Source organism: Macrotis lagotis, chromosome 4, assembly GCF_037893015.1.
Source record: "Macrotis lagotis isolate mMagLag1 chromosome 4, bilby.v1.9.chrom.fasta, whole genome shotgun sequence".
NCBI lineage: Eukaryota > Metazoa > Chordata > Mammalia > Peramelemorphia > Peramelidae > Macrotis > Macrotis lagotis.
In genome coordinates, this window is record NC_133661.1 from 21,229,149 (window position 1) to 21,256,117 (window position 26,969).

At 38.2% G+C, this 26,969-nt stretch overlaps 1 protein-coding gene across 17 annotated transcripts in view; it reads right to left on the reverse strand.

Annotated features, from left to right (window-relative positions):
- The window catches only part of ANK3 (ankyrin 3), a 702,796-nt gene that overhangs the window by 250,395 nt on the left and 425,432 nt on the right, over positions 1-26,969 (reverse strand). The window contains exon 1 of one of the 17 annotated variants that reach the window (XM_074232304.1): positions 23,465-25,367. The exons of 15 other annotated variants lie outside the window; for them this stretch is intronic. In XM_074232304.1, the coding sequence (XP_074088405.1) occupies positions 23,465-23,500 (36 nt within the window). In that variant the 5' untranslated portion in view covers positions 23,501-25,367. Of the gene's footprint in view, positions 1-21,038; positions 23,444-23,464; positions 25,368-26,969 lie in introns of those variants that run through there. One more of the 17 variants, XM_074232305.1, reaches the window with a different exon arrangement.

A 26,969-nucleotide genomic window follows, 5' to 3' on the forward strand; every position in this document is an offset into this window, starting at 1 on the left:
TCACTCCAATATGTCAATTCATTTTAACAGACATTTATTAATCATGTGCTATACTAAGACAAAAAATAAAATAGTCCCTGACCTCAGGGAGGTTATATTCTATGAAACAGGGTTGGTTAGGTAGAGGCTCAACTAAGATAGTTGTCATATGAGTGGAAAAAATAAAGAGACCTAGAATCAGTAAGACCTGGCACAGCTAGTTGGGGATGAGGGAGAGGGAAGAGAACTCTGTCTCTAAGGTGGAAAGTTTTAGTGACCGGAAGGATGGTGCTAGCTTTACCATGCATAGAGGGGAGTTATTAGGAGAGCGAAGGGACCAGGTTGAGAAGATCAGAAAAGGTCAAGGGAGGTCGGCACTGATGAATATATATTTATACATACAGACCTACATATACACACACAGAGACATATATATATATATATATATTTTATTATTATTTTGTAAGCACTGATATTTTACTAACTATAAGTGATGTAGCAGATAGAGTTCTGGGTCTGGGACCAGGAGGGCCTGAGTTCAAATCTAGCCTCAGACACTTACTAGCCATGTGATCCTGGTCAAGTCACTTCACCTGTATTTGCCTCAGTTACCTCATCTGTAAAATAGGAGTAACCATAGCTTCTACCTTGCAAGGTAGTTGGGAGGATCAAATGAAATACTTCTAGCACATAGGTGCTACATAGATATTAGCTACTATTATTAATTTTTCCTTTTCCTTTTTCCTCTACTATTTTTTTCACATCTTTCATTTTAAAAATCTGAATTTTTTTGGCAGTTAGGTGATACAGTGGATAGGGCACCAGCCCTGGAGTCAGGAAGACCTGAGTTCAAAATTGGCCCCAGACACTTAATAATTATCTAGCTGTGTGACCTTGGGCAAGTTACTTAACCCCATTGCCCTGCAAAAACCTAAAAATAAAAAAAAATCTGAATTTTTTAGAGTTAGCAGACTTGTAGCTGAAGACAAAAAAAATCTATCCTGGATAGTATCAGGTATTTATAATCATTGGGAAAAATCACCCAAAGAACAAGGGTTTGGAATGACTCTGGCTGTTGCTGCTTGCTCACACCAGCTCATCAGTTGTCAGGAGTAGACTCTAGACAGAGCCACTCACCAGGAAGGAGTTTACCACCTCCCTTGGATCATTTCTCGTCCACATCCCAATCTAGTCAGATTTCTTAAAGAAGAGATGGATGGACTCTCAAAGTGGGTGTGGCAGCATCGCTTCCATTTGTGTTTGATTTGGAATTTTCATCCATTTTATCATGATCTATTCCTGGGCTGCACAAATGCACCAATTTACAGATGAAACCATCCATTGATCTCAGGCAGGGCCCCTGAGTCAGGTGACTATAGAGGGGAAATAATTAGGAACCCAGGTGCAATCTACTCTCCAGGAGGGCCTTGATGACAGTCACCAAAGGATAGGGAGTTTGACCAAGTCCCAGACTAATTATTATTTGTTTGGAATGTAGCCACCTTAAAAAAAGGCTCTATAATTAATAGGCTTCTGATGAGTGAGGAGAGACCAATGGCCACTGAACACACTCTTTTAGAGTTACAATTATATGTTCAGACAGAGATCTAAGCATTGTCCAAAGGTATGTGCCCATGACCTAGGGCACAGGTGAGGCCAGAGCACTTTGGCACTCTCTAGGGTAGAGATATCATTCTCTTCCATGCACTATAGTTGATGACCTTGCATTGGGGTGCTGCCTATTTGAAGCGGCCAAATTCTTGAGAGTAAACTTTTTTTTCTCTCCTCTTTTTTCAGTAATAGTTGTGAATGTGATAAAATTTCAGGAAGGAGTTAGAAAGGTTTTCTTTTAGGATTGAAAATGGTATGGGACAATTGTGGGGATGTTTCTCTAGTTGATGGACAGCTGGGGGTGCATTGGATAAAGTCCAGGGCCTGGAATCCAGAAGCCCCGAGTTCCAATTTGACCTCAGACAGTTACTAACTCTGTGTGATCACAAGTAAATCACTTAACCCTATTTTCCTTACTGCCTCATCTGTAAAATGGGGATACACTGGAGAAGGAAATGGCAAACCATTCCATTAGCCCTACCAAGAAAACCCTTTGGATAAAAGTCCCTGGGATCACACAGAATTGGACAGACTGAACAAGAACAATTCTCTATTTGACAAGGATTTCTATGTTTGGGATTCATGATGTAGCCCACTACCTCTTTACAGATGCGCAATGGACTCAATATGAAGAACAAGCCCCATGTTTTCAGACAAAGTCAATTTTTGAGAATCTGGTTTTGCTCAGCTATGCATATTTGTTACAAAGGTTTTATTATTCTTCTCTTTTTTTTCTTTTTCCAACACAGAAGGTGTGGGAGGGTGAAGAGGGATAGAGATAAGGTAGTAAGGAAAAAAAAGAAAATAAAAATTAAAGAGGGTCATGAGATATTTTTAAAATGTATGTATTTTTATTCAAAAGTTAATGAACGCCAAAAAGAACATTTCCATATACAAAGGAGAAGAGAAAAAGTCTCTTAACTCATGAATCTCCATTATGTCCAGCTTGCTTTGGGGAGAATATACAATGCGTTCCATATGCTACTTTCCTGGCTGCCCTCCTTATCTGTGCTCTCTGAAATTTCTTCTGTTCTTTTCTGTGTATTAAAAAAACAATATCTCAGTGACCTGCCCTACCTCTTCCCTTGCTTCTTTCATTGGGCCACCATGTACAAAAAGAAACAGACCACATTGAAGGCTACAGGCTGAACCTATTGTGCACTTAAATAGAAAGCAAGCAATATCACAAAAAATCCTCTAATTTCCATTTTCTATGTATATCAGAATGCCTGTCTCATTTGGTGTTTGTCAAGTTCAAACAAATATGTTTTTAAAAAAATATTTAAAGAATAAGGGGAGAACTTGGAGACCTAGAAATCACTTGGGCAGAAATGCACCATGAAGTATCAATGCATAATTTTCACTCACCACCTAGCACTTGTGAATCTCCTACTATGTGCCAGGCTCTCTGCTAGATGCTGAAGACACAAAGAGGCTAACTGAAACAGTACTTGCCTTCAAGGGGGTTCCTATTCTGTCAGAAAGACAAGAGTGTAAACAGGCGCATACACACACACACAAACACAAACACAGAAGATAAATACGAGTTATACATTTGGGGTTGGGGAGGGAAGAATTTTAGTAGGGGCCAAAGGGCAGAAAAGGCTCTTCATGGAAGGTGGTCTTGACTGCAGTGTTTTTTTGGGTTTTTTTTACAAGGCAATGGGGTTAAGTGGCTTGCCCAAGGCCACACAGCTAGGGAATTATTAAGCATCTGAGTTCAAATTTGAACTCAGGACCTCCTGATTCCAGGGCTGGTGCTCTATCCACTGCATCACCTAGCTGTCCCCTTGACTGCATTTTGAAGGAAATTGGGAATTTCTAAGAGTCAGAGATGAGGAAGGGGCACATTCTAGGCATGGGGAATGGTCAGCGCAAACCACAGAAATGGGTTGTGGGTATGGACCAAAGTGTGCTCCAAAAGGATGAATGACCTAAAAATCAAAGTTTCTATCAGAAATGAACTATCTCTCACAACTATGGGGTAGGATGGAGTGTGTGTGTGTGTGGGGAGAAGATAGGAATTGTAAACAAACAAGAGAGGAAGAACATAAAAGACAAAAAATAAAGAATTGGGATGCCATCAATATCCAGGCATTCCACTACACCAAGGAGGACACCTTGGCAGAGATCTGAGCAGGTTCCAAGTCATCTCTATGCATAAGTCAGATAATTTTCTTCTCTCTCTCTCTCTCTCTCTCTCTCTCTCTCTCTCTCTCTCTCTCTTCTTGCTCCTTTTCCTTTCTCTTTTTTTGTCATTTTCCCTCTTTTCTCTCTCTTTCCCCACTCTCTTTTTTCCTCCTCCTCCCTTCCTTCCTTCCTCCTTTCAATCCCCACCCCCCCGTCTCTGAAAATTTTTTAAATTCTTGGATAAGATACTATTATTATTTAGCATTGAAAGAGATCTTAAATACATGTGGAATTTTTATAATCTTCTCAAGACACAGAAAATAATAAAGAATGTGGAAGGAACCTTAGACATTGCCTAATGCAAAGATCTGAGTTCAAATCTAGGCTCATATACTAACTAATTGACCCTGGGGAAAAGAAATCATTACCTCAATTTCCACATATGTAAAATAGGGATAATGGGACCAACTTCTTTCATATTAAAATACAATAATATTTGAAAAGAGTTTTTTAAACCATGAAATACTAGCTATTATTCAGCTATCATTATTTACCTCAAGTCACACAGAAATCACCAGGTTCCTCTGACTCCAAACGTCCTGTTGTTTCTACTCTACAGTCCTCTGCTCAGATGCTCAGTATCTCCCTATTACCATAAGGTCAAAATAGGAACTAAAATCTCCATCCTTTCTTAAAATCTCCATCCTTTCTTGTCCAACCCACAAGAGACTTCTCCTCCCTCTTTATTTCATCCTAACTAGGCTCTTGGTAGCTTCCAGACACTGACTGAATCTGCCTTAGTTCCTTCTCTCCCCTCCCTTTAATACACTGTAATCTCTTAGGTCATTTTTCATCTTTGATGTCTAGCTCTTCGTTATATAATAATAAAAATGAGTCTTTATGTAGCATTTTGAGGTTTGCAAAGCAGATATCTACTTTGATTCTCCATAACACCCAGGAGGTAGAAACTATTATTATTCCCCTCATATTACAGATGAGGAAACTGAGGGCAAGAGAGGTTAAGGGACTAGCCCAGGGTCTCATCGTATTGATGCACCTGAGTCAGGTCTTTCTGACTCCAGGGCCAGGGCTCTGGTTCCTGTGTCACTCATTGCAGAGGAGTACCTTCTTCCCTCCTATTTGAGTCTTTGGCTAGATTTCTATCCAGGGAGGGCCTGGGGGTATGAAGATTTTGCTCTTTTTGATTTAATAGCTTTCAAGATAATGGAAATAAAGATAGCATTTTTTTGCATGAATAAATCAGTTAAGCAGAGGAGTGGGGTGAAGATGAGGGGGAAAGAGGGAGGGTTTAATGGAAGGAGGAATCCAGCACCATCCCAACTGCCTGGAGTCCTGGCGGTGGCTGCCCTCATTAGACCCCTCACATGAGGACCTTGCAGCAAGGATGGCTTAGTGTACAGGGATGTCATATGGGAGTGGGTCAACCTTCCAAATGAGGTCATTGTTCCCCGCAATAAATGTCCAGCTTGGCTAGTGTCTCCGAAATGGGAAGGCGGCCAGAAAGCTTCTACTGCTATGGCTGAGGTTCAAGTAGGACCTAGACAGAGACAGTGGGCCAGTGGCCACAGCCCAGAATCAAGGCAGGCAGAAGGATGATGGACACTCAGTGAGAGGGAGGAGAGAGCATTCTGGGGGTTCTTGGATTAGGATTCGTTTGGGTTTGGTGTTTAATATAGGAATTGTTGTTTTTGTAGGGTTATAGCTGGGATATCTTCTAATGCAATGGACAATTATTTCTTAAACTCTTATTAGGGGGCAGCTAGGAAGTGGTGCAGTGGATGGACTGGCCCTGGAGTCAGAGGACCTGAGTTCAAATCTGACCTCAGGTACTTAGTAATTACCTAGCTGTGTGACCTTGGGCAAGTCACTTGACCCCAATTGCCTTCAATAAATAAGATTTAAAAAGAAAAACAAAACTCTTAGGAGGATCTAGGCATGGGAGCTAAGGATAGCAAGAAGGCAAATGCAAACTAACCAAGACTGAGGGCTTGTATGCTAATGGGGGAGCTAATGAGGAAACAGAGTGGAAGGGGAAAACGTGTCCTCACCAGTTCCTGATAGTTCTTCCAAAGACTAACTAGCAATGAAAATAAGTAAGAAGACAGAAGCTTTTCTGTGGGAGCAGAAAAAAAGAATACCACTGTCAATCTTTTTCAAAGGGAAAGGAGATTCCTTTGAATTTCTCCAGTATAATTTGTGTTGAATGTCAATGCCACCTCCTGGAACTGTCACCTGCCTTTAAAAACATCAGAAGAATGCAGCAGCCCCTATAGAGATTACAGAATCCTCTAGAAGCTCTTCTTGTCCAAACCTAGTGCATATCAGGAAACTGAGGAGAGTCGATCCACCATTTACTTTTTACTATTTTAGGGCTCAGTTCATATTTTTAGTTCAGGTGAATTTCAGGAGAATATAGTTATGCAATGGGGCTGCTGTTGTTTTTAAAAATGGTACAGTAATTGTCTTTTTTAAGTATGTAAGGTACTAGGGAAAGAAATCTGCAATATCAAATTTATAAAAGAAGCCTGAGAATTAACCCCCCAAAGAGAAATCATTTCTGATGATCCAGAAGGTTCATTATCAATCTTGAGATATCCAAAAGGTTCATTATCAGTCTCGATGGATCCCTACTCTCCTTATCTCCTGAGATGAAGTAGTCCTGCTGGTTTGGGGGGAACCTCCACAAGTTGTATCAGCAGGACTCTGTCCTCAAGGACACCACAACACACACTATCCCCTTGTCACTATCTACTTTATTCTTAATCCAGAATGATGGCTTGCTTTGGTTAGCCATTCAAAAAACATTTTTCTCTATTTCAGGTGGGAAATAAGACCATAGTGGCAGCACAGTCTAGGACTAAGAATGCTCCATTAAGAGGGCCTGGGTTCAAAAACTGCTTATTGTCTGTCTCATCTCATTTTCTCTCTTCCACCTCTGGCTTCTTCAAGACTCAGTTCAAACCCTGCCTTCTACAGCTTTCCCAGTCCCTTCCCCCTCTACATTCTTTCTATTCGTGCATTTCCTCTGAAATTTCCTTACATTTGCCCCATATAGATCTCGTATGAATCTAGTTATTCCTCTATTGTCTTCTCCATTTGACTGGAAGCCCCTGGAGGGCAGCCCAGTACCTCCTTAGGCAGTTGTTGGTCTTTTGGTATTGAAGAGGATCAATGACAAGCACTCCATAACTCACTGAATGCCTCGTGCCTCTCTGAGCCTCAGTTTTCTCATTTATAAAACCAGGGTGCTGGGCTCTGTACTCCAAGGAAGCAGCCCGAGGGTACCAATGAATGAGCTAGAGGAGATCTGTAACAGTCCTTCCTGTAGTGGAAGGGGCTATTTGCCCCAAGATATAATGTCAAAAAGTTTCAGAGTCATGATTCAAAATTGGGTTTCTTTTTTGTTTCACTTCACTGCCCCAATATAATCAGTCAATCAATCAACACCCTTATTAAGAACCTATTATAGGGCAGCTAGGTGGTGCAGTGGATAGAGCACCTGCCCTGGAGTCAGGAGGATCTGAGTTCAATCCAGCCTCAGACACTTAATAATGACCCAACTGTGTGGCCTTGGGCAAGTCACTTAACCCCACTGCCTTGCCAAAAAAAAGAACCTATTATATATAGTCACCAAGAAGCCATTTTACTAAGAATTCATGTTCTGTTAAGAGAAACTACATGTCCAAAATCTATCAATGCATTAATAAGAATTTTAAAGCATCTATTATGTTCAAAGGACTGTGATGGGAGTGGAGCACGGAAAAATGAAAATGAAAAAAGTCCCTCCCCCCCAGGAGCTTATGTTCTGAGGAGAAAGTCCCCATACATAGGATAAGATACAAAATACATTTTTAAAAGTACAAGGAAATGGGGACATACTAGAAAGTTGAGAGAAAAAGGAAAGACCTCGTTTGTAACTGGAGGGTGAGCTGAATTTATCTTACATATAAAAATAAATACAATAAGATGGTTTCAGGATCCAGCAGTAGCTTTGAGACCTCAATTTCTCCATCTGTAGGAAAAAAGGGTCTAGACATATAATCATTCAAGTTCCCTGGACCTCTAAACCCATGAGCCTATGAATCTAATAAATGTTGCCCAATGAATCAGAAGGATGCTTTAACCAGAGATTTTTAACCTCTTTTGGGAACTATGGACCTTTTTGTCACTCTGGGAAAGACTAAGGACCTTCTCAGAATAATGTGTTTAAAGAAGTGAAGGAAATTCTTATTTTAGTTAAAGGTTAGAAAGTAAAGATGTTAGTATTTCCCCTACAAGTTCAAAGACATTCTGAAATGCCTACATGAGCCCAAGTGAGAAATTCTCACTTTTCGTTTTAGTCAAGTCCCTCTGGGGACTTAGCCAATGAGGTGCTAGTAAAAGTTTAACAACCAGTTCTTGGAAGAAGAAAAAACTATACACAGGACATGCCTTTAAGTTTAAAGTGCACTAATAATATCCTCTACAGTACTTTTCTGAAGTCAAGACACTCAACAAATCCAGCCTTGGGGTACAAATGTTCACAGTGAAAATTTCCCAAGCTATACCCGTCAGTTCTTACCTCTCTCTCACTGCCTTTCTCACTCTTCCTTTCCTTTTTTTCTTTCCATTCCATCTATTCCGTCTGGCTCAATGTCTTTCCCAGTGGACATTTCCTGGCTTGGGCTCTTCTCGACTGTGCAATGAGGATGGAGGGAAGTCCTCCAACTTTGTATAAAAATTGGTCTAGATGCCCCTGAAAGGTCATCCCATGCCTCAAATTTCATTTACCAGTGAAGGTTACTTTCCTTAAACTGTCATGCTTTTCAAACACTGCTTCTGAAACTATCTGTAGATTTTGAAAGGATTGGTTTGCGTGGTGGTGGATTGAATCATCATTGCCTCATCAGCTCATGGAACTCAAGGCCAGGAGAGAATTCAAAAATGACCTGACCCCAGCAATCAGTCATGAATTTAGGTCATTGAATACACCAAGGCAAATGAGGGCTCAGCCTCTGGCCAACAGGCTGTTTTCCCTAGCTGACCCTGAATATGCCTGAAGGACATCTCTGGGCAGTTGGTTGACTGGAGTTTTCTGAACAGCTGCTCATATGGTACAGCACAAACAAAGCATCTGGGAAACTGAATGGAAATTGTCCTTGTCCAAATGCTTTGGCATCCGAAAAATGAGTTTCACAGTTCTAGAGTCATAAGGGACCTCAAAGATCATCAAGATCCTTCATTTTGTCGATGAGGAAACTGAGGCACAGAGAAGATAAATGACTTATCCAAGGTCACTCAGAAGTATTTACCAGGGATGATACTTGAACTAAGTTCTTCCTACTCTAGTCAATAAATATTCAGGGCTAGCTTCCTTCCTTCTTTTCATTTCTTCTTTTTTTCTTTAATTCCTTTCATTTCTTCCTTCCTTCTTTTAATTCCTTCCTTCCTTCTTTTCTTTCTTAATTGTTAGAACAAAGATATTTTGAAACAATGAATACAATGGGGCAGAGGGATCTCCTATGTCATCATAGAGTCACGTGTCTAAAATAAAGAAAATCTCCAGGGCACTCTAGTCCAATTTCTATTCAAAGCATGCGTCTTCTAGACTATTCCTTCCATCTGGAAACTGTGGGTTTTTAGGCAACTGACTCAACCTTTCTGTGCCTCTGTGCCCCCCTACTCCATCCCCTCTCTCAAACTTCTTTATAGTGAGCAGAGGCACTACTACCGTCCCCATCATGCAGACTCACCATCTTGGAGGCATCCTTGACTCCTCCTTCTCATCCCACCTGCTTTGTCAACAGCTAAACCAAAGCAAGACATTCTATCTCCACATCATCTCCATCATGCTCCAATCATAGCCACTAGCCCAGTCCAGGACTAGCATTATTTCCTAATTGTTTCCTTCTCTGCCTGAAATCTTCATCTTCGATATATAATTTTTCTAAGCACAGATCTAACTAGGTCACTCTCCTAGTCAGTAAAATCTGGTGGTTCCCAAATAATTCCAGATCAAATTGCATTTCATCTTTATCTCATTCTTTTTTTAATCATATTCTTGTAAATTTTATAATGTACAAATTAGTATGATGGTACATATATAGTTTATATTTACAAATTACATTTAATTTATAAATGAATAACTAAATACCTGTTAGGAGTATGATACAATAATTTTCAACTGAAAGAAGTGGACAAAAAAGTTTGGCGATCATTATTTTATACTATGAAAATGGTTCTCCCAACCTCTCATTTTACATATCAGGAAACTGAGTCCTAAAGACTCTCTATACTCAGAGCTACACTTAGAGCATCTGCTTTGTTCAGCACACTGTGGTGGGTTCTGAAAGAGATAAATAAAATATATAGAAGTCATGATCCTAGACCTCAGGGAATTTCTACAGAGATTTTTAAATCAAGTCTCCCAACTCTCAGAATTGTTCTCTTTCCATTAATGACAATAATATTATTTCACTGACAATAACAATATTCCATTAATAATAAAAATTGACACTCATATGGCACATTTAATCTTTAAAAAAACCCTCAACATAGAATATATAATTCTATCATCCCCCAAATTAGGTGATGAATATACTACAGATAATTTCATCCCCATTTTATAATAGATTAAAAAGTGATTTTTGGTGGTTAAATCTTGGCAAGAGAACTCAAACTGCTCCCCACCAGTCAATATGAAGATTCTCCCAGTGAGACTCTATGGCCATGAACCTTGGAATCCCATGCTCTTACTGGGTGAATCATATATGGTGATGGTGGAGAGGATCCTGACTGTGTATGCCATCTTGTATGAACAAGAATGATTTGTGAACAAGAGACGCTACCTTCCTGGTCATAACCTAGGGTGGGGCTAATAGAAATTTTCTTTCTTCTGGACATACAGAGAAGGGATGGTAGTCTGGCTCAATCAGGGGTCTTTTCTTCATTTCTCAACTAAGATGCAATCAAAAAAAAAGTTTAAAAAATCCTCTATCAGGTTTTAGCCTCAATCTACCCAATGTAAACATTAGCATTAATTGGGCATCCAAGCGGTACAAGGGATAGTCCTGATCTTGAAGAAATTGAATCTAACATGTGGTTACACAGCCTCCTTCCTCAATGCAATAATAATCTCAGCAATAGGGTTTTTCTTCTGATGACTGCTTCTATTTATTATTGTTATTATTGCTAATAATTATATTTGAAATTTTATAGAACTATAATATTTATGAAGTTCTTTATATGTAATATTTTACTGGAACCTCATGACTGTAAAGTCCATTCTATAAGTCTTATTATCTCTGTTTTATGAGTAAAAAGAATGGAAGCTGAGGGATTTGCTGAGGGTTATTTAGCTACCATATGTCTGAGGCAAGATTCAAGCCCAGTACAAGCCTGGAGACCAAGTTCAACGTTTAACCCATCTTGCTAGTATTGATTTGCAATATGGAAGGGTGGATAGGATTCTGAGTTTGGGGTAAAGAAGGCTTGAGTACAGAGCCTATCTCTGCCACTCACTGCCTCTTTGACCTTGATCTCTGGCCCTCTCTGAACCTGAATTCCCTCCTTGGTAAAATGACAGGATTGGCCACTGGCCTCCATAATTATGATTCCAATAAGTCTTTTACTGTTATTGTTGCTAGTTTGTTAGTATTATAAAGAAACATCTTTCTAAAGACCTCAAAGTAATAGCCTAGAGTTCTTCATTTAAAAAATCCTGCCACCCCCTCCCCGCCTATCACAGAAGTTTTGATGATGTCCCAACTAACTGTATAGGTGATAGGTATCTTATCTCTCTGGCCCAAGGAAGTCCAGAGATAGTCATAGCTCATATTTCTATATCTCTTTCAGGTTTACACATTAATTTGCATATATTTGGCGTTATTGGATCCTCTCCATCAATCAATAAAAGAACATTTATGAAACACCTTTGATTGCCAGGAACTATGTCAGATGCAGTTGATATGACTAACAAAATTAAGCCCAACAATCAAAAAAAACACTGTTTCTTCTCTCAGAGAGGTTATATTCTCCTTAACACAATAATCTTGTGATAATGAATTAAAGAAATTATTAAACCATTTTACAGATAGGAATTACTAAAAATTATACAGATAAGGAAAGTAGAGGTCATATGATAATGAAGGAGAAGAATTGACTCTCAGCTCAATGGCCATCCCATGGTGCCAATCTTTACCATCTTTGCTATAAAACTTCAATCTGTCTTGGTTTCACAATGCCATTTGCCTACAACAATGTCTCTAAACATGATCTAGCTTTGGCGAATGAGGAGAAAGGTGGAAAAGGGTTGTTACTTTTCTAAGGTCTCCTTCTGCCAATAGTGGAAGATAAGAAGAAATGAAAGGACTCTAACCACTACTCATTTGGTTGGCTTATTGCCAACTTGAATATTAGAGCAGAAGCTCCGTGAGGGCAGGGCCTGTTTCATTTTTACCCTGCCCAGAAAATAGTAGACAAACAACTTATCAATAATTATTTATAAAAATAATAATAATGATGATGATGACAGTTCACAATTATTTGTAACTTTTAACATTTACAAAACACCTAAATATATCAATCAATACAAAACTCTGAAAAGTAAGTGCTCTTAAGACTTTATTTTATAGGTAAGGAAATTGAAATAGTAATAATTGAATGACTTGACCAGGGTCAAATAGCTAATACGTCTAGAACTGTATACACTGTGCTGCCTAGCTTCTGCATGGAGACTTATGTTGAAAGGGTATGTTCATTCTTCAATTGGGCATATAAAGAAAGATAAAATTAGTCCCTGCCCTCAAAGAGCTTACATGCCACTGTTTTTGTGTGTGTGTGTGTGTGTGTGTGTGTGTGTGTGTGTGTGTGTGATGAAATATAATAAATACTTACAAATATATCCTGAGCAGTCTTGAGGGAACCTAAAGTTTGATAAATGGCTATTGATTGAGTTTGTCTTCCTGGTCATGTGATAAAAATGCTTTGATATCATGGACCAGGAGATACCATTTAGTCAAAATTCTGAGTTACTATTGGCAGATTCACTTGCAAAATAGAGGCAAAGGAATATTATACTAGGCTCTTGTGTTGAATACCTCATAGAAATCACTGTAAAATATTCAGAGTGCAAAGAACAGGGAAAATAGCAGCTTTCCTAATGTTGTGAGAGAACTTGAGAAAGTCTGTGGACACTGTGAAATCCAAATAGAAAATACCACCAGGAGAGTGCCCTTTATCCAAAGTCGAGGCAGAGGCAGCCATGACTTTTGGAATAGTGTTTTAGGGAATTATACCAAACAATGTGAATTCTTGAGATTTTTCCTTTTATTTGTTATATTATGAATCAGAAGAGGGATGTCAGAGCTTCTTGCCTGAGAATCCTTATTGTGTAGGAAGGAGATCTTGGCAGGAATCCTAAAATATTTAATCCAGGAAACTATTCACATTTTAAATATAGCAGCTGAATACAGTGATAAGCTAAAATTGGTCTAGGTATCAGGAGGAGAGAAAAGTATTTACTTAAGATGGCCAATTTCTTGGCATTTTATAATGCCGGGAAGGGAAGAACCTAATTGGAGTGTGGATGAGACTTGAAATGACAAATGTCACGGTTGACTTCTAGCACATAATTATAATTTATTTGGTGGGGAGCAGTCCATCAATCACAAGGCACTGGCCTCCAGCTTCCTGGTCAGAAAATTACAGGTTGGGGATTGAGGCCAGAAAGGGGGTGAAGTAGGAGGTTTGAGGCACCGAGCAAGAGGGGGCGGCTGGGTAGAAGCGGGAAGGCTCCTTTAATTCATCATCCCCAAGTGTTAGGGGACAGCTGGTGCAGCTGGAGCCATGTGGGAGTTGATGGCAAATGAAAATAATTTGTTAAATTTTTTTGTGGTTGGTTTATAAGGCTCCCCCCGTCAAAATTACCACCAAAAAATGCTTATTGTTCTTTCCATTTTTATTCTCTACTTAAATCTATTTCTAGGTTCAACAAAGGGTGTGTCAAAAGGCATCTTATTAGCTTGCTAGCTCTGAATTTTAGAACAGTTTTCTGATCAAATGCAGAGGATGAAAACATTTCATAGGAAGCACAAATCTGAAGGCCAGTTGGAAAAACAACATTGCTAACTGAGATTCTATTGCAGCAAATACAGAAAGTATACCAAAACAATGATGGTCATGCCTATTCCCAAACTCAAAGTTCTTGAATCTTGTAGACAATTTCCATAATATCTTTACTACTCCAGTTCTCGGTTTATCTATCTGTATAGTGGAGAGTTTGATAACATAATCTTTCAGGTCCCTTCTTGCCTAGGGTCCTGTGATTCATGCGCCTACTATCCATTAATCACTCAGCAAGCATATATTACGTATTGGTATCACCTCCCTGATGTCATGGTCTTTGAAAATGAAGGACAAGCATCATCATCAACATCATCATTATGTTCTGACAATGTTCCACTTAACTTTGTGAAGCACTGAGGATACAAGGAAAAAGCAAAAAAATAAAAAAATAAAATAAAATAAAATGCTCCTTGTCTTCAAAGAGCTTACACTCTAATGGGGGGCATATATAAATCATGGTATATTAGAAAATACAGAGATACTAAAGGGTCAGGTTGGAAGTAGTGGCACCACAAGTTCAGGGGATCAGGACACTGTAATGCAAAAAAAGGGAGATCATCTCCAAAGCATAGAGTTGGTGAGCATATAAGTATTAAATTAGTACATTCTTCATTTCCACAAAATGAAACTATTACAAACATCATTTTTTTCTGATACACTTATATAATGGCCCATCACCATGTTGGAAGACACAAAGGATGATGAACAATATTGAGAAGCATTAGCAAATTGATATGAACCAATGCAGAGAGAAGTTAAGTAGAACCATTAAAGGAATGTACACTGCCTACAATATAAATGGGGCAGCTAGGTGATTCAGTAGATAGAACACTGAACCTGGAATCAAGAAGACCTGAATTCAACTTGGACTTCAGCCACTTCCTAGCTGTGTGACCCTGGGCAAGTCACATAGCCCTGTGTACCTCAATTTCCTCAACTGTAAAATAATCTGGAAAAAAGAAATAGGACACTACTCCAGCAGCTCTGCCAAAAAAAGACTTCCAGCAGGGTCATGAAGAATTGGACACAACTGAACATCAACACTGCAAATGTAAAGTATGTATACAAGCAGTATACATCTATAAATATATATGTATGCCTAACATAGATGCATATCTATAGGCACATAGGTAGATATACACAAATACAGATTATATCATAGTATAGCTATATATGAACATTTGTACATAAACACATTTATTGTACACAGACATGCATGCATGGCAAACATACACACACACATATTATAGATGTGTACTGGCTGCCACAATTGCGTTGGCTATTTTTGCCCCACCCCGATTCTTTCCCCTCTTTTCTTTTTTTAAATTTTTGTTAAAAGGGATGGCTTGCTAGGGATAAGAGAAAGGAACTATACATATATATGCATCTATGTAAATTCATGTATCCATATACATCCATATATATTTAGATGATACTAAAACAAGACACTACTAAAATGAGATTTTTTTAAATCTCATTATTTCTACCAGGACTGGACTTAGATATCAGCAGGATTAGAGAAAGATTTTTTACAATAATCCAGGGAAGATCTATTATCAGGATATAGCAAAAAAAAAAAATCAGCTACATGACTGTGTTTGTGAGAAGCAATAGGCCATAACCAACTGCCATCCTCTAGATATGAACATGATAAAGCTGCCCTCCACCCGCACTGACCCCCCGAAGAGGTGGATGTCAGATTTAAGCCAGTCCAAACAGGTTCTCTTGCTCACCCCACCTCAGCTAGTAACCCAGCCGGTATTCCTCTTCTACATCTGTCCAGGGCAGCTGCACAATCTGTGTTTATGCAATGAAATGAAGCAGATTGCTCACACAGGGATTAAAAGCAAAGAATCTAGGGTCAGAAGAAGCCACAGAGACCATCCAGGCTGCCCTCCCCATTTTACAAATGAGGAAAAGGACTTTAAGGTCACACAGGTAAAAGGCAGTGGAGCTAAGGTTTGCATGGAGACCCCCTCATTCCAAAGCCTCATCCACTAAGAAAATAGTAATCTTGTTGGTCCAGTTCCCTAAGTAACTAAAGTAACTCTATATAACTACTTGTATAATAAAGAGGACATTATGCTATATTATACATATATGTTTATTATAAATACACATACTAGCATATATTATTTCACTGGTTTGTTAACTGCTTGGTTAGAAATAAAACTCTCCAATAAAGCCAATCAGTATCTGTTTTGCAATTTATATTAGCCTTACTTGTTTGAGCTAGAGTGACTGACCCAGGACCACCCATCTACTGTATCACAGGAAAGACTCAAAGCTTGAGTCTCCTTGACTCTGAATCTATGCTATTGAATATGCATCATTGATGTCAATCACATGTCTTACAGAACATTCTCATTTTATCATTTCATCATTCTCATTTTCTTTCACATAATTAGTTTCTAATCTTTTTTCCTTAGGTCCACTCATGATTTAGTATTTCATTGTTAAGTCTCCATTTGGGTTTGTGTCTTTTGCTTGTGCTCTCTGAATTTATTGTTAGTTTTATTGTCTCATGATGTCTAATTGATATGCTTATTATTTATGCTTTTTTTACATTGATTAGCAATCTCTCTGAGTCCTAATACACAACCAATTTTTGTAAAAGGTTCATGTTTTCTTTCACAGTTCAATTCAGATGACACATCTCTTAATTCTAATTTCTCCAGCAATTTGTAACTTTATGATTTTTCTTTTGATGATATTTCTTTTAGGCTTCTTCAAAACTGGGAGAGGGATATTGAAGTCTCCAGTCTTATATTTTTATGGTGTATATTTTCTTGCAATTCAGCTAATTTTCCTTTACTTATTTAATTGCTAAGAGGAGCATTTAAGTTTAAGATTATCATGGACTTATTGTTCACGATTCTTTTCTGTTTGAATTTTTTATCTCTATTTATTTAAACAATATTTGATTTTTATTCGATCACAAGACTGCAACTCCTGGTTTTTTTTTTACTTCACCAGTAAATTTTATTCTAGCTCCTCATTTTCTATTCTGTGAATGTCTTTTTTTTCAGGATATTTCTTTCATACAACAGATAGTGGAGTTTTTATTTTTAATTCAATCTGGAAGTCTTTTTTATTTTATTGCATAGTTTAATCTATTTACATTGAAAATGAGAGGTAGATTCATATTTCTCCCTATTTGTCTTAGAACATTCTCATTTCTTTTTTTTCTTTAAAGTTTTTTTTGCAAGGCAATGGGGTTAAATGACTTACCCAAGGCCACACAGCTAGGTGATCATTAAGTATCTGAGGTCAGATTTGAACTCAGGTCCTCCTGACTCCAGAACCAGTGCTCTATCCACTGCGCCACCTAGCTGCCCCCAAACTCATTTCTAAGAAGGTTGGATCTTATGAGGAATGGTATCCATCCCATTTAATCCTGTACATTGGCCTGACGAGCACTATCTCACAGGAGTGGTCATTGGGAAGGAATCTTGATGTGATATTAGAAAGAAAACGGTTTTTAACAAATCTGTAAAGACACTAGAGGTGCTCCTTATTCCCTGTGTGATCTAGGATAAGTTATTTCTATTCTCTGGGACTTGGTTTACTCTTTTGTGAAATGAAGGGGACAGATTCTCGATGGCCTTTGAAGTCATCAACAGCTTTGGAACTAGGCTCCAAAGGAAAGTTTCTGACAGCTACCTGTTACCATAACTCCACCTTCCTTTCCAAATGAGATAAGATCGATAATATGGCTTGAAAATTTTAAAATATGATAGCATTAACAGATAACATATTTGATTAGAGTAGTCAGAAAAAGGCATTAAATGGATGAACATTGGGTGAGTTTCTCTTTTTAATTTTATCTTCCAACACTTATTCTTGTTTATTCTTCTAATATGCAGAAAGCCCTATCTTTGCTCTCAGAAGATTAACAATGTTTATAGAATGCTAGTTTAAAAGTTCTTTGAATTAGCACAATCACTATAAAACAAATATTCAATTGCAAGTGGAAAGTATTAAGTTACAAGTAAAACTTGTTAGAAAGAAAGGGTATAATGGATTGAAATGATGTCTAATAGGAACTTTCTAGCCTTGGAGATAATATAGTGATAATTCAGGCTTTTAAAAGTGTAACTTAATGGATTCATTTTTTTTCTCCTTAGAATAGCCCCTATTGGCAGAGTCCGCATAATTGAAGGATGAAGGCGAGCAGACTTTTGATCTAATCTGTTAGGCATTTCTCTCCTTTCCATCAGCTTTGCAAAAAATAGTTAAAATAATACTTAGAGAGAAGAAGGAAAATCAAGAATAATGGGAGAATTGCCAGTCTTAAGAAAAACAACCTTATCAAAAGTATTTTTTTATTTCATAAAGAGTTTTTTTTTTACAAGTGAAACTTGTAATGACTCAAAAGTCACAAATGTAAAGATACAAATATTCTTGTTGAGACACAAGGACACATACTTCTACAAAAAACATACATATAAACAAAAATGCATGGAAGTTTTTTTATGGTACCTACATTTTCTACCCTTTAACTTAAAACAATATTTTTATTGGCCTCTCTGAGATTTACATAACCTTATCTCCAAATGCATTTCTCACCCTCCCCTCCTCCGGGAGTTACCTCTTGAAACAAAGATTTTTTTTTTAAAGGCAGTTCAGCAAAGACAACCAAAACAGATACTGACATTGAATTTTCTAAATTGCTCACCCATAGTCCCTCATTCCTGTAAAGAAGGCAGGAAGGCACATTTGTTCCAGAGCCATACTCTCTATCCTTTGACTTTTATCGCCAACTCTCATAAATCACTCAACTGGAAGCCAGATGTTAACCCTGAAACAACTTTCTGTGAAAATAGTTGGTATCTTATATATAAGTAAAGAGTAAAAGAAACAACTTTCAATTTCTCATTTGAATACACTGAGTCTAGGGCCTTAATTTTGAAATTGAAAAACATTTTTATTTAATTGAAAATTAATTGAAGGATTTTTAGTGGATAGATTGTGAGATCCTCTATCAGACACTAATTAGTTTGGTGATCCTTTGGTTATAGAGCCTCTCTGTCCCTTCGCAAAATAGGTACAATCAGATTACGCTTACTGAGTCCTTGGATGATCAAATAAGAAAATATATGTGAAGGGCGGCTAGGTGGTACAGTGGATAGAGCACCAGCCCTGGAGTCAGGAGGACCTGAGTTCAATTACAGCCTCAGACACTTAATAATTACCTAGCTATGTGGCCTTGGGCAAGTCACTTAACCCCATTGCCTTGCAAAAACTAAAAACCTAAAAAACTAAAAAAAAAATGTGAAATGCTTTACAAGCATCAAAGTGCTATACATAAACTCTGGCTATTGTCCTGTGTATATTAAATGAATTAATATTTGGGAATGATATTGGCAGAGTGGATAGAGAGCTTACTTGAGAGTCAGGAAGCCTAGTCACTTCTTTGCCATAAACTGGGGGTCAACACGCATTTATTATTACGTGCATGGCCTTATGCTAAAAAGCTTACAATGTCCCCTAGACAGTGATTTAACTTCTCAGGACTCCCAGGAAGATTTTGATGATATGGTTGCATTGCAGATACCTCTCTGCTTTGGTGAGAGGAAATTTCTAGGAACTGAGAATTCCCTAGTTGCTGAAGTCAAAGTCTGGGGAAAAACAAACCAAGAAAAATAAAAATAAAACATCTAAAATAATTCACCGAATTCCAGTAAGCCAGATGTGGAAGGAATTTCAGAGACCACTGAGTATAACCCTGTATAAACTGACTGAGAATTCTGCTTCCAATATTGTCACTGGAGTTCCTCCAGACTCTGAACACCTCAGGGAACTTACAATGTCTCTAGACAGACCTTTCCTCTAATCATGAGAAAGTTTGGCCATTTAATCTATTAATATTATAAAGAGAATTTTATGTGATTTTTAATATATAGTTACCCAAGAAGCTAAGAGAATTTGACGCCACTTGTCTCTAGAAATAGGGTTTCAAGTTGAGTGATCAACTGGAGAGATTATTCTAAAATTTCCATCCAACACCTTCCGTTTGTCAAAGAATTAGACAGAACTCAGTTTGAACGACCCAGCTGGAGAATCCTACCCAATCATTACATAATCAAAACTTATCATTTCCTAAGACTCTTATTTGTCGTCTTCACAACAACAGAAGAAACTTGCTTTGCTCTCTAGTTTGTCCTTCAATGAGTCTACTATCATGATTTTACCCTAGCTTGGTAATTCTTTACTTCTTGGCCCCTCCCTACACCCCCAGGGAAAGTACAATTTTCATGCATTCCATACATATAATACATACATATAATTCATGCATATAATTTTCATACATTCATGGGTTCATCACTTGAAAACAGATCCAAGGCACAGTTCTACCTCAACCAACAACTAGAAACACATGGGGCAGAAGACGGGGTGAGAGGGAAAGAGGAACACACTACGATTTAATTTCAGAGTTTACATATTGTATAGCACATGCTGTTTAAAAGTCTTAATGAAAAATATTATAGTAAAACCAGAAATAGTTTGAGATATTAAAATTATTATGATTAGGTCAGAGTACCAATATTCTAGGTTCTCAACATTTTTCAGTCATATATTCTTCTGGCAGTGTGATGCAGTTATCGAATCCCTTCTCAGAATATTTTTTTTGCCTACATTTATAATTTGAAGGAAATTCATAATTTCAATTCAATATTAGAAAAATAAAAATTCATTTTTTCTGTTCAAGTTCATGGATCCATGGAAATCTATCTACAAATTCCAGGTCAAAAACCTATCACTCATATTTATTTATTTATCTATCTATTTATTTTTAAGTCTCTATGGCTTAAGATTTTTGAAAGCTTTCTTTGACCAATTAATTTATCAAGATGACAATATATCTGGAAAATTCTTTATTTTTTTTAAACCTACATTCCACTGGAAACTTAGTCAAATTTAATGAATTAACCAACACATTTTTCCTATCATAAAAAGTACGTGGGGCAAATAAATTATTGGCTTAAAAAGTAGAATCTTCATTTTTACACAAACAAACAAATAAAAAGATGACTGCTCCTGTTAATCACAGACCAGTGACCAATCTGACCTAACCATGAAGAGACAGAAACTGAGACAGAGACAAAGATAAATAAATCCCAAATTCCAACAACTAAATTCAAATAAAAACTCTTACAAGAGAAGGATGAAAACCAAATAATCTACTGTACCCTTCTTGCCAGGCTTTTTTCCATAGCTCAGCTCATGTGGGAGAATAGCTCAGTCTTCTAACCCAACATAAAGCCAGAAGCCAGAAACATCACCACCCAATTCCAAACTGAGCCCAGCCCAGTAATGGTACCCATGACCCATAATGACGAGGCTCATGGGCGAATTGTAATGGGTCGGCGCTTTGGGAAACATTCTGGGAAGCATCCCTACTAAGACTGCCAACTTTGGACATGTGACCCGAGCTCAGATGCTTGCTGTCCAGTCAGCCGATAGACATGATATGAGCTACCCAAAGGACAAGCCCCTGAAATGTGTCTTCTACCAGGACTTTTAGCACCTCCAAAAGATTTTATTTCGTTTTTTCACTCCTGAAGATGACAATGCACTTCCAGGTATCCGAGCTAAAATGAGAAGCACATCTACAGCTTGCTTAAAACAGCCCCCAAAATGAGTTCACCAGAAAATCTTTTTGCTTTTCAAATCTAAGTCCATTTAGGGCATCTTTAAAAACCCACTTTTGATGTAAGAATTGTCATTTTTCCCCATCTGATAAAAAAATATGAGTCTCAGTAGTAGCTTTCATTAAGTCTCATAATTTTTAAATTATGTGTTCCTTTTTTTAGGAGGGGAGAGGGAAGGGATGACATACAGCATATTTTAAGAATTTCTTTCTCAAAAGGATCGTGCTATGCTAGAAGATCATTTCTGCTGATGCCTGAGGGGACATGAGCCCTATCCATCCATTCATTGCAAATCTCAGAGTTAATCTGGGATAAAGTCTACCTCCTGACATGCTAAGCATGCCCCAGATGATGAGAACTTTACCAAAGTCCTTTAGTCCTGAGCTCTTCCTAATCCAAAGAATATTCATAAAGGCCCCTCATGGCCCCAAGGGGAAAAGTACTTAATGAAAAGTTCATCTTTAAGCACTAAGTGGGTCGTTTCTAAGAGGAAATGATCAATTAAAATGGATTTCTGACATTTTAAAATCAGGTCAGAATTACAAATTCTATTGCATCTAAGTCTTTTTTATACTATTACAAATTTTGAAAAATGACATTTAAAAGAATTTTTGATCTTTTGTTACTTTTATAGATTATTTCCAAATGTATGCCTCACCTCCTGCTCACAGAGGACCATTTCTTATAAGAGAAATTATAAGAATTTTAAAAAATAATTATAAGAATTTAAAAAAATAATTAAAACTAAGACATCAACAAAATCTGGCATTATTTGTACTATTCCACACTCATGGTCCCTCTCACCTCTGCAAAGAAGGGAGAAAGGTGCATTCTTATATCTTTTTCTGGGAGAAAAGTCTTGTCATTATAATTTCATAATATTGCTTTATTCCTAACATGCTTGTCTACCTCTCATTAAAACTCTTGGGCAATCCTAAAATCCGAATGTAATTGCTATCTCTCTTGAACCATTCCCCTATTACTACAATTAAAAGAATAACAATTAAAAAAAGATATCCCACACATGGTAATCCTCATGTTTGAAATCATGCCTCTGGAAGACAAGCAATTTGGAAAATCTCCATTAAGGACCGGATGTGAAATTTCTTGTAGGTCGAGAAGATGACAAAGATTGAAAATAAACAAAGTGGAAATAAATAAGGGCACAGAAATTAGGCCATAATCTAAATATCCTTTGATATGCCACTTATATCAAAAACATTTTGAATATTTATAAACATGCAGCAAATATTTTACATCCTCCTCCCATCATTTTTTTAAAAAAGAGTATTTACCTAATTGCTCCAAACAATAAAGTGAAGTAAAACTATTGTGAGTGCTTAAATGAAATGTTTTTAAAGAGAGAAATGAAATTATTTGCCCCTCTTTTTTCCTCCCAGCAACCAATATATACCTTTAACCAAAAAATAAAAGGATTTTAGGCTCAGCATTTTTTTATTCCGACTGTCAAAACACATTCTTTTTATAATTAAAAAGTAAAAAAAAAAAAATTGGCAAGTACCTGCTAGAGAAGTTTTTAAAAGCCTCAAGGTGTATTTTTTTTTGAGACTACGTAAAATCATTTAAGCCCTTGCCCTTTCCAGAACTTAAGAATCATGGCTCCACTAGGCCCAAGGGTCATCCCTGACCACCACAAAAGTCCTTTCTGCATTTCATGAAGCATCCTCTCCAGGCCGGCCCCCGCATCACACACACCCAGCCATGGTCCAGGCGAGACCTACCTACAGCTGGCTGGCTCCCAGGGCAGGAGGAAGATGGCCTCAATCAATTGTGCCCCCTCCACTCCCATCCCGGCCACCCTGCCAACACATCCATCATCCCCAGCACACGTACGCTCTTTTCCTTCATAAAAACATAACCCATTCCTTAACATTACCGACACCCATGGTAAACCCATGATTCTGGCCAATACTAGATTTCTTTTAAAAACTGCAAATGCTTACTTGTTCTGGGAAGCTTTCAAAGTCTTCCACTGCCATCCTTTCTGGGGCCAACTCTGAAACCTGATCACTCAATTAGTTAACACTTTGGACGCGGCATTGCTTCTAAAAATACTATCTGCTCTGGGAAATGTCAAGCTTTCTCTTTCTCCTTTCCTTTTTCTTTTTCTTTTTCTTTTTTTTAATCGCTCTCCCCCACCACAGGCAATGGAGCATTAGCTGGCCCGACTTTCATTAATGACCAAAGCAGCAAAGACGGGAGAGGGCTTGACCAAAGTTCCAGGAGCCCTGACCGATAATGCAGTGTGTCCCAGAATTCCATGCTGACTTACCATATTTGTAGCCTCCAATCGCCCTCTGTATATGTAATCATGATATGTGGAATACCAAAAATAGCAGAGCCATCAGCTGAGGGAGCCCACTATGGACTCCCTCATGAAACCGGCTTTTGTCATTATGCTTATCAGCTGGCTCTGGCCTCTGGACTGCGGGCACACAGCTCTGACTTTCATTGTGCCGGCAACAATGCCACCATTTCATCCTTGGGCTATCTGGAAAAGCCTTCTTGCCTGCTTTCTACCAGATGGAAGATTTTTTTAAAAAATTAAATTAGATCTGTTGATGAAACAAATCTAGCTAGGAAGTAGTGGGAGATATCAATTAATTGATCAATCAGCATTTATTAATCACTCATTTTAGTTAAGACACTATGCTAGGATTGGAAATAAAATGACAAAAAGAAAATAAGATACTGGTCTCAGAGAGCTTCCATTCTATTGGGAAGTTAGGATGCAGAATCTGTGTGTGTGTGTGTGTGTGTGTGTGTGTGTGTGTGTGTGTGTGTGTGACTGTGTATATGAGTGTGTGTGTGAACGTATATGAGAAGATGTGTGTATGAGTGTGTGTACGTGAGTATATGTGTGTTTATGAGTGTGTATGTGAGCATGTGTGCAAGCATGAGTTTGTGTGAATAAGAATATATGTGTATGAGTGCGCATGAGTATGTGTGTGAGTATGTGTGTGAGCATGTGTTTAAGTGTGTGTGAAAGTATGTGTGTATGAGTATATATGAACCTGTGTGTAAGCATGAGCATGTGTGTATGAGAGTATGTGTATGTGTGTGTATATGAGTGTGTGAGTATGTGAGTGTGTGTGTGTGTGTGTGTGTGTGTGTGTGTGTGTGTGTGTGTGATATATATAGAGTAGGTAAGGGGGGAAGTTACTAGCAAATGGTATCAGGGAAATAGCCAGAACTGAAAGACTGAAAGGAGGAGCCTTGAGCAGAAGTCCATTCCTGATACTTGTTGACACATGACAAGTCATTTTAATTGTTCTAGACTATTTTCTCATTTGTAAAATGTAAGGTCTCTTGCTTCTTCACAATCCTGTGATTTACATGCTACATTGCATTATGGGTATGCGCTTGGGATTCTTGTTGGATATCTCAAGTGTCTAAAAATGAAATAGAATTGGCAAAGGAGGGAGGACTGAGTAAAGCATGCTTTCCCCAAAATTAATCTACTACCACCAGTTAGTAGAGTTGTGTACAATAATGGGAAATCCAATTGCCCTGGCCAAGGCTTATGGATTAGAGCTGAAAGGGACCTCTGAACTCAGCTAATCCACTCCCTCCTTTTTTCACAAATGGAAAGATATAAAAGTCTTGTCCTATGTCCCCCTGGGGAGTAGTGGCAGAGCCAGGATTCAAAATTTAGGTCTTCAGATGCCAAACCTGTAGCCCTTCCAGGGTCTCAGGTGGCCTCAGTTTGACAGCACTCCATTGCTTGGGTCCATGTCTTTCAGTGTGGCCCAAAAAGAGGCTGCCATGTATATCCAAAAAAAGAACATACCCACCAAAGGCATTCATTTCTTCTAGATTTGTCTAGAGTTGGATGCAAATAAATCCAAATTGTAATTAAAATTGTAAACAGTCATTACTGTTAATATTGATAGAATGAATTAAAATGTATTTATAACAATTTCTCTATGCACAGTTGTATATATTATTATCACTTCTAAAAGGCAGTTGTGTTAGAGATCAGAATATCAGAGTTGGGAAGAACGGGCTTTGTTGTTGCTCAGTCATAGTTATGTCCAATTCTTTGTCAGTCCATTTGGGGTTTTCTTGGCAAAGATACTGGAGTAGGGTGCCATTTTCTTTTCCAACTCATTTTACAAATGAGGAAACTGAGGCAAATAGGATTAAATGACTTGATCAAGGTCACATAACTAGTAAGTGTGTGAGATGGAATTTTAATTTAGATCTTGCTGGTGCTCTCTCTGCCCCACCAACTAGCTACCCCTAGGTTCACATCTCACCCATGATATATATTATCTGAGCAAGTCACTCCAATTTTTGAATTTCTGACTCAACTCCTACCTGCAGTGGTAGAATTGGGAATTTCTATCACCATGAAATCAAGGTCTCTGCTCCTATCCTAATAATGGGACACATCAACCTGTTAGCCAATGATAACAACCAAGCCATTCAATTTCTTTACATGTGAAATGGAGGTACTTGTAATACCTGGGGACAGGGGAGAGAGGACCTGGCTCTGACATTCATTAGCTACCTGACCCTGGGCAACTGTGAACATTAAAGGATTATATGATCAGAGATCAAAGCTGAAAAAGAGTAGAGAAGTCTTCTAGTCCCACCCCCTCATTTCACATATGAGGAAACTGAGGCCAAAGGAGGTTAAGTGATTTGGCCAAGTATATGCAACCAGTTGGGGCAGCTAGGTGGCATAGTGGCTAGAGTGCCAAACCTTGAAGGAGGAAGACTCATCTTCATGAGTTCAAATCTGACCTCAAATACTTAACTGACTGTACGACCCTGGTCAAGTCACTTAACTCTGCCTCAGTTTCTTCACCTGTGAAGTGAGCTGGAGAAGGAAATGGCAAACCCTTTCAGTATCTTTGCTAAGAAAACACCAAATGGGATCACGGAGAATCAGACAGGCCTGAAATGTCTCAACATCAACAACAATGTAGGCAGTTAAGGGGAAGAAGGAGAATTTGTAACCTAGTTCTGTGATTCCAGTTTTGGGGTGTTTTCCCTACTTGTAAAATTATAAGAGTAATAATAGCACCAACCTCACAGAACTGTTGTCAAGAACCAATGAAATAAGGGGAGAATGTTAATATCTTTGCCCTGACAAAGTGAGTTCTCAGTAACACATTTCAGACTTTCTTCATATTTATTCCTCAGCTTTTATGCCCCTCACCACATTCATGTCCCAGCTATCAATTTATTCATGCACTTATAGGATCACATTAGAGCTGGAAAGGATTAAGCTTCCATCTATTTTAGAAATCAAGAAACTAAGGCTCAGAGGATGTGGGGCTGAAAGTCACACAAGTCTTGTGTCATAAACCGATCTGGTTTTTATTCCAACATTTAATCCACTATAGTGTTATCCTCTCTGGATGCCTTTCTGAATCACGGAGATGGTCCTGGGAGCTTCTGGGTTAGGTCAGTGGTGCACCAGTTGCAGCAGGTCTTACC